The 8,475-nt window shown below is 39.3% G+C and overlaps 2 protein-coding genes across 4 annotated transcripts; both read right to left on the reverse strand.

The window, feature by feature from the left end:
• Positions 1-2,335: 2,335 nt before the first annotated feature.
• ran (RAN, member RAS oncogene family) lies at positions 2,336-5,067 on the reverse strand. Of its 3 annotated transcripts, none has more exons than XM_004073231.4 (7): positions 4,977-5,067; positions 4,078-4,135; positions 3,914-3,998; positions 3,414-3,539; positions 3,143-3,330; positions 2,871-3,041; positions 2,336-2,725 (listed from the first exon to the last, which is right to left on the reverse strand). In XM_004073231.4, the coding sequence occupies exons 2-7, from the start codon at positions 4,120-4,122 to the stop codon at positions 2,681-2,683; spliced, it is 660 nt and encodes a 219-aa protein (XP_004073279.1). In that variant the 5' UTR covers positions 4,123-4,135; positions 4,977-5,067; the 3' UTR covers positions 2,336-2,680. The 3 variants fall into 3 exon arrangements, with proteins under 3 accessions (XP_004073279.1, XP_004073280.1, XP_020562191.1); XM_004073232.3 differs by having other exon boundaries at positions 4,887-4,981; XM_020706532.2 differs by lacking the exon at positions 4,977-5,067 and adding an exon at positions 4,333-4,719.
• Positions 5,068-5,308: 241 nt separating this feature from the next.
• Positions 5,309-7,869, reverse strand: LOC101164653 (NADH dehydrogenase [ubiquinone] iron-sulfur protein 8, mitochondrial-like). The gene is given in 6 exon segments (XM_011480088.3): positions 5,309-5,752; positions 5,877-6,005; positions 6,774-6,946; positions 7,295-7,384; positions 7,517-7,585; positions 7,663-7,869. Coding segments are annotated over 6 exon segments (675 nt in total). The 5' UTR covers positions 7,745-7,869; the 3' UTR covers positions 5,309-5,620.
• Positions 7,870-8,475: the final 606 nt, after the last annotated feature.

Consider the following 8,475-nt stretch of genomic DNA (forward strand, 5'->3'; position numbering starts at 1 on the left):
CACGCATGCGCACTAAAGTCCATGTTCTCTCGGATGTAGCCACGCCTTCGAACCACCTGCACAGCTGATGCGTTCAGGCGTCATTGGAATAGCATTTCAATCCATGTAAATGTACTATTAATTTTCAATCTCTGTGACCAGTTTTTCATTATTATTGTTTTAAATTTCAAAACAGCAGAACAGAAAGGATATTTTAAGTATATTTTCATTCGGGAAAAATGTTTTACTTTCTCGTGATAAAGAACAACGCTACAAACGGTCTTTAAAGGTTCTGCAACCACTTATTTAGAAAAATACAATCCCCTTTTGTAGTCCACTCTGCTGAATAAGGCTCTTGTGATTTTTATTTTATTTTATTTTATTGGTTTACATACTGAAGTATTAAAGATAAAGTATGGGCATTAACAGTTAACCTTTCCTTTTTTGTTTAATATAATAATATTATGTTATGTAGGGCTGCACAGCGGCGCAGTGGACAGCGCTCTCACCTCCCAGCATGAAGGTCCCCACAGTTCAAGTCCCAATCTTACTGTGGGGAGTTTGCATGTTCTCCCCGTGCATGCATTCTCTCCAGGGTCTCCAGCTTCCTCCAAAAACATGCTTCATAGGTCAATTGGCAACTCTAAATTGTCCCTAGGTGTGAGTGTGATTGGAATGGTTGTGATTGCAGCCCTGCGACAGACTGGCATCATGCAGGGTGTCCCCTACCTTCGCCCACAAAACGGCAGAAGATGAATATAATAATATAAGCGACAGTGTGGTCACACACTGATATTGGTCAAGAAGGCCTGGCTCTCAGTCTCCGCTCTGATTCATCCTGAAGGTGTTTTATTGGGTTCAGGTCAGGACTCTGTGTAGGCCAGTGTAGGCACTCTGACTCTGTGCAGAACTGTCATCCAGTGCACCTTGGTTTGTGCACTGGTGAACAGTCATGTTGGAAGAGGTAGGGCCTGCTCCAAACTGTTCCCACAAGATTGGGAGCACGAAATTGTCCAAAAATGTTTTGGTGTCCTGAAGCACTCAGAGTTCTTATCACTGGAACTAAGGGGCCACGCCCAAGTCCTGAAAAACAACCCCACACCATGATTGCTCCTCCACCAAATTTCTCACTTTGCACAATGCAGTCTGAAATGTACAGTTCTCCTGGGAATGTGTGCCATGCAAAAGAGTGATTCATTACTCCAGAGAAGGCGTCTCCACTGCTCCAGAGTCCAGTGGCGGCCTGTTTCACACCACTGCATCCAACACTTTGCATTGTGTGGCTTGCATGCAGCTGCTTGGCCATGGAAACCCATTTCATGAAGTTCTCCGAGTACTGTATTTGGGCTAAGCTGAAAGTTACATGAAGTTTAGAGCTTTGTAGCAATCGATTGTGCAGAGAGTTAGTGACCGCTTTCCACTATGTGCTTCAGCATCCATGGACCTCTCTGTCAGTTTACATGGCCTACCACTTGGTGGCTGAGTTGCTGTTGTTCCCTAACTCTTCCATGTTGTCCTGATAGAGCTGACAGTTGACTGGGGAATATTTAGGAGCGAGAAAATGTCACCACTGGATTTGTTGCAGAGGCGGAATCCTGTGACAGGAGTTCACTGAGCTCCTGAGAGCGGTCCATTCTTTCACAAATGTTCTTGAAAACAGTCTGCAAGCATGCATGCTTGATTTTATACATCTGTGGCCAGACCAAGTGATTAGGACACCTTAGTCTGATCCTTTGGTTGGGTGAGCCAATACTTTTGGTAATCTAGTGTATGATAAAACATGTCACTGTTGTCAGAGGAACAATAGCTACACCCATCTGCACTTTATGCAACACCTCAGGCAAGTTTAGGCCTCTGCAAATACATGAACACAATTGCCACCTAGTGCTCAAAATGTTAATAGCTCAAGAGCACGAGTTCCAGGAAGCAGTCTTCACTCTGTGGTGTGCACATACTTTTGCAGCAATTAAATGTTTAACTGGAAAGATCAGCTCAGTCCTTTCATCGTTTTAGTCACAAAATATTGCTTTAGTTCTTTTAGAAATGGAACTTTTAGTGCCAATGTCAGAGTCATCAATCCATCATCTTCAGAACTTGATGAACCCTTCTCAGGGTCACAGGCTGCTATAGGCAATAGACAAGCTAATAAAACAAGTTTTCACTATTTGAGCCGCCAGTTATACATCTTTAAATTCCTTAACCAAAGAATGCCTAAAAGCCTTAATACTTTTAAAGGAAAATAGGATTGAAGAGCAATTAAGGTTGAAAGTTTTTTATAAACAACTATCATTGAGATTATTTCACATTTACATGTACTATTTAGGAAACAAAGATATTAAGCAAAAACAAAGTCAAGTCAATGTTTTAATGACAATATTTTTATTCAAAGTTTATTCCCCTTAGTGCTCCCAGTACACCGTACAACAGCATTATGTGAGTTGGGTAGATGCAGTGGAGAGTGCTTGATGAAAAGTAGCACGTTGCCATGCCAACAACAAATCTGGGATGGGCTTGTCCTACAATGAAATTAGAACGACAACTTTTGCACAAAGTTTTTTTTTCTTTGTAAGTTTTAAAACAAAAAAATTCAAAAATAAAAAAATCTGAAAAGGGATTTTACAGTAAAGGGGCAAAACAACTTCCTGTCCACAGTCAGAGAGAGAAGGGTAAAAGGAAAGGGTTAAGGAAAGCGGTTCCCAGGTTAGAGGTCATCTTCTTCATCTGGGAGTGCTGTCTGTGATGCAACCTGGAAAACAAAATAATGTTTAAGCACCCAACAGGAAAACAGAAGCAGAGCGTGTATATCGTTCCTTTGTGACATTTATTGTTTTTTTAATGAATGCACATGATGATTAATGTGCAATATGAAAGAAAAACCGTGTACTACTCACCTGAAGTTCTTCCTCGTATTTAGCGGCAAGGTTGGGGTCCATAAGGACCTCTGGGGGAGCAAGGGCAGGCATTGCCACAAACTCCAGATTTGGATCACCGATCAACTTCCTTGCTAACCACAGGAAGGGCTTCTCAAAGTTGTAGTTACTCTTGGCAGAAATGTCATAGTACTGGAAAAAGAAATTAAATAAGACAAATACAAATGAGTTTGTGTAAATTCAACACAGAGACACTGAATAATTAAAAAAAAAAAGAAAAGAAGCAATTTTACCTGCAAGTTCTTCTTGCGGTGAAACACGATGCTCTTGGCTTTGACTTTTCTGTCTTTGATGTCTACCTTGTTGCCGCAAAGGACAATGGGAATGTTCTCACAGACACGGACCAAGTCACGGTGCCAGTTGGGTACGTTTTTGTAGGTGACCCGAGATGTGACATCAAACATGATGATAGCACACTGAGCTGTTGATGGGACAGATAAGTATCAACTTTAATATTCAGAGGTCACACGCACAAGACAACCTCTCTGAAAATAAAAGGAGCACCTTGAATATAGTAGCCATCTCTCAGGCCCCCAAATTTCTCCTGACCAGCTGTGTCCCAGACATTGTACTTGATGGGTCCTCTGTTGGTGTGGAACATCAGTGGGTGCACTTCGACTCCGAGAGTAGCTGTAATAGAAGAAGACGCGTAGAGGTGTCATCGAAAGCACAAAATATTTTAAAATCAAGACAAAACCATATTGCTTTTAAGCGTGGCTCATGGGTTTATCTGCAATACCACATATTGCTAAACAGAAAATATTTACATTAATACTTTCAAATGCAAACTTTGAGCTTTTTGACTATTTTTAAACCTCCGTGTCACTAAACGCGACACCCCAAGTAAAATATTGGCTATTATATACAATCAAAGATTTGAATGATGTTCCAGCACATTCTAACTCAAAAATAGTATTGGGAACTTCCAACTGTTTCGGTTTGTACAGCAATATCTAAAAAGATGAAAATATTGTTTATCTGTAATTACAGTGGAATATACTCACCTACATACTTCTTCTCAAACTCTCCTGTAATGTGTCTCTTCACAAAAGTCGTTTTTCCTGTGCCTCCATCTCCAACCAGCACCAACTGTTGAGGAGACACTGCATTTAGCATTTACGAACACTGGGCAACAAATAAACATATCAATTGCTATGACATAACTTACCTTGAAAACTGCAACTGGTACAGACTGCCCCATTGAATCAGCCATGGCTGCGACTTTTCTAAGTAAAAAGAAAGGCGGGATGAATTTGTTAGCATGCTAGCGGTCTGCTCGGGTTAGCATTGGTCACATTAGAGGAAATTAAATATGACTAAACGAAGAGCTACAACCGTAATTATTTGTGGAATTTACGGTCTGTAAGTTTAAGAAGAACCGGGCCGTTACCCGCCTATAACTTCTAGCATGTTCTATACACACCAGCAAGTGTGTAGCAATGCGTTCCTCTTTTTAGTCGAAAACATAATTAACGAAAACGGGTCAAAAGAATACGGCATCATTAAATAAAAACAAACCTGCCCTAAGGCACAACGTTAAAATCGATGGTTACCAACTAGCTCGAATGCTAACAAGCACTAACGTAGTGCGCCATATGACGCGAGAGCGCACTTTTTCTTGTTCGGCTAGAACAATTGGTCTCGATACGCCACAAACGTGTTCCCCTCTGTAAACCGGTTCGAATCCGACCTAAGCACGTTTTTCACGTGCAAGTCATTTACGGTATTTTTAAAATCTAATATAAGGATACAATCAGACGATTATGAAAAAGCACACAGAAGTCCCCTTAATAACTGCTAGCAAACGCGAGCGTTAGCTTAGCACCGTGGGTATTCTTTTCAACGGGGCCAACTGCTAGCTTAGCTTAGCTAGCAGTTGGCACACAGAAATACAAAAAAGAAACACGAATAGCTTGATTGGTTTCTCTGAGTACACACATCACATGGCCTACACAAACGCGTGAATCCTAATCCTACCTCAACGTATTTTTCTCTATTAAACCCTTTAAACGGGTACAAAGTTGAAAATATGGAATGGCCTGCGGCAGCAAGTGATCACAGACTCACCGGTGTAACTGCAGCGAGAGGAAAGACTAAATGGCCGCGTTCGCGGGAGATTCAGCGTGGACTATGAGTCAGTTTCCGCCCTGGTCACGTGACTCACTAAACGGTTTGAAAAGAATTACCTTTTTGAGTTTGGGTTCTAAATACAGTTTAAAAAATATATAGTTTAGTATATTTATATATGTATATAATGTAATGTATAAATATAGCAATAATATAATATATAAATATTAAATATATAAAAGTCTGCTATTAGTTCTTTATATTCTCATGAATGCGTCCTTATATTTTTATTTTAAGACAATGATGCAATGCAACAAACAAATGAGCACAACATTTTCCAATGTGCTTTATTTTAGTGTCATAACTAGTCCTAAATAAGAGTATTTCACATTTTTCAAACTACACAGTCAGATCAAAGTGTTTCCAGACTTTGTATTAGCCTCATTTTGTATAAAAATGTGCAAATTTAACACTTATAAGTTTAACACTACTCATCTGTACAATATATAATATAATTTGTGCGTTTTTACGATTTTAAATTCTGACAGGAAAGCAGCAGACCTAAAGGCTTTGTGGCTCATATAATAGTAAAGTAAATGCTTTTAATGCAGTAAAGCCTAGTAAAGACTGCAGATGCAAAAGGTTTATCTGTACAAGTAGTCTGCTTGTATGTTGGCTGCTATCTCTGATTCCCATCGGTCCCCATTGTTGAGCAGCTTCTCTTTGTTGTACAGTAGTTCCTCGTGGCTTTCTGTGGAAAACTCAAAGTTTGGACCCTTAGAGAAATTTAAAGAGAAAAGGACAAATGTAAAAAGAAATACCAGACATTCAAACGTGAAAAACCACTCTGATCGCCAAACAAAAGAAAATCGCGATAAAAAATACAATACTTTTTCCTACCTCAACAAAAGCATCAACAGGACAAGCTTCCTGGCAGAAACCACAGTAGATTCACTTTGTCATGTCAATGTCATAGCGAGTAGTTCTCCTGCTGCCATCAGCTCGAGTCTCAGCCTCAATAGTAATGGCCTTAGACATGAGGAAACAAAAGATCAGACCAGACAAGCAGTTCTTGGTATAAGAAATCTTTACTTCAAAGGATAAAGGGCTGTAAGAGCCCAGCATGTCGTGTGCATACTGAGTGTTAGTCAAACGTTAAAAAAAATGCTACAGAAAAATATAGTATGTCATAAGCAAAATTGAAAGACCTGAAAATATTACTTAACATCAACTTTGGCATTTCTCCACCACCAGCCTGTAAATTTTGTAGTATTTGTAGATATTTTATTTCCTTTCCTTAACTTCCACTTCAGTCAGATCAGCTGATCAGCTGCTCTGGGATGAACCAAGGTCAAAGTGTAAGCTCTGGGGGGCCAGAGCTTTCGCTGTTGCTTGCTCCAAATGCTCATTAGACAGTTACCTGCACTATTTATTTGTATAACCTGCCAAAAAAAAGCTTTTCTTATGTAGCATGTCATTCATTTGAACAATAGAATAGAATAGGATAGAATAGAACAGGACAGAATAGAATAGAAGAACTACACAAGACAGAATGTATCACACTGAATTAAAATACAAGTAAAACACAAATTCAAAAGCATTCGATAAATGCAGACCAGTTCCTTTTAGTTTTTTTTTTAGGTTTATTTTTACTTATTACATCCTTGCATTTTGAAAGACGATGCTTTTATTCTTGTCATTTATCTTCCTGTCTGCCATATGTCTATTTCTCATTTGTTGACATGTGCATCATTTTATTTACAATAAAAATGTAAAACACTGTTAATTTGCGCTCACCTGAGCAGGGCAGATGGCTTCACACAGTTTACAGGCAATGCAACGCTCTTCTCCATTAGGATATCGGCGAAGGGCGTGCTCGCCACGGAACCGTGGCGACAGAGGGCCCTTCTCGAATGGATAGTTGATGGTCGCAGGCTCCCGGAACAGGTAGCTCATAGTCATCCCCAAACCTGTGAGGAAAAAGTGGACAAAGGAATCAAACAGAACATCAGCCAGACACTGTGTACTAATAATTACAGTATGAGAAATGGAAACGGGAGACTTATCAATAACATCAACCCAATCCTTCAGTTTTCTTAAACACTTTCTGCTCATTAAAGTTGAAATAATTAAGATCAGTAGAAAACCAAAATGCATTAGGTATGCTGAGGTGCAAACAGTATGTGCATCTGTTAATGTATGAATAGGTTTGTTTTGTTTTGCATAATGCCAGTTTGTAAAACATGTTTACTGGGAATCTGAATTGTCTAGCTTTTACAAAACGCTCCATCTTTGCTAAAATCAAAAAGGAGTGTTACCTCTAAAGAGTTCAGTCCAAAGCAGGGTTGTGGCAGCACGGTCAGTTATAGATCTCAGATCAGTTGGCAGCTCTTGGGCATTGACATACTCTGCAAGAAGATTAGAGAGGAAATTACAGAGTGCTTTTTAAGGATTTATTAGACTTGGTCATTATTCAGAAAACACCAATAATCTGCAGTTCTTTTTTGTTGTTGTTGTTGTTGTTTTTTGGCAACACGTACTATAACCGCCTCTCTGCACGCTAACACTTAAAGTTCGCATGATGACACCGGGGCCAAATCCAAAAATACCTGCAGAGAGAGAGAGAGCCAGAGGAATGGAACTGAATCACTCACTGTGATGATGTTTAATGCATGCGGTTCGGTACCTTGCTCAGAGCAGCAACGCAGAAAACGCAGACTCAGTGAGGCAGACATCTGCGGGGATACAGACCAGACCAAAACACACATACGAACTTACAAAACTTAGTGTTAAACCACAGAAACCTGCAGACGGGGGAACACAATTTGAACAAAGTCGTTAATCTGGGGTTCCAAATCCGTGAGAGAACTTCAACGTCATGGTGCATTCAGGAAACACAGGATAATCGGAAAAAGTAGCCCTCGCAACATAACAGCACTTCATTAACACTACAGAATTATAGATTAACAGGCAAACAAAAATTTATAGATTTTTATTGATTTATCTTTGATCCTCATTGTAAATAAGTAAGAAAGGATAGTTAGTTAAACTGCTAAAAACTAGCCTAAAATATACCTAGATATTTATGGCCTCTACACTCATTTTAAAACATTTTAGAACAGCACACATGTCTCTTAAAGATTTATTAACGTATTCCTAAATATGTTTATTTAGATGACTCCTGTTTATCGAGGTTTTTCACTGCTTGACCTGATTTAGACTTCATTTGGCACTCAGCCTTTTTTCACTATTGTGATAGGTAAATGTTTTGGGATAATTCAGACAAGATAGTACAGATTCCTTTTTTAAAGTCTATACCAAAAACCAATAGTTTTAAAGTGCATGTTTGTACACAAATTTCCCACTGAGCTATAAAAACGGGCAGCAGTCCCTGAACTGTACATTAGATAAGTTTAAGGGGCGTCTTTATTTCATATTTTGCTCTGTTGTGACACCTTAAATGTCACTTTTGACATTTCACAAGTCAAAATCTCTTGTT

Source organism: Oryzias latipes, chromosome 10, assembly GCF_002234675.1.
Source record: "Oryzias latipes chromosome 10, ASM223467v1".
Taxonomy (NCBI): Eukaryota; Metazoa; Chordata; class Actinopteri; order Beloniformes; family Adrianichthyidae; genus Oryzias; species Oryzias latipes.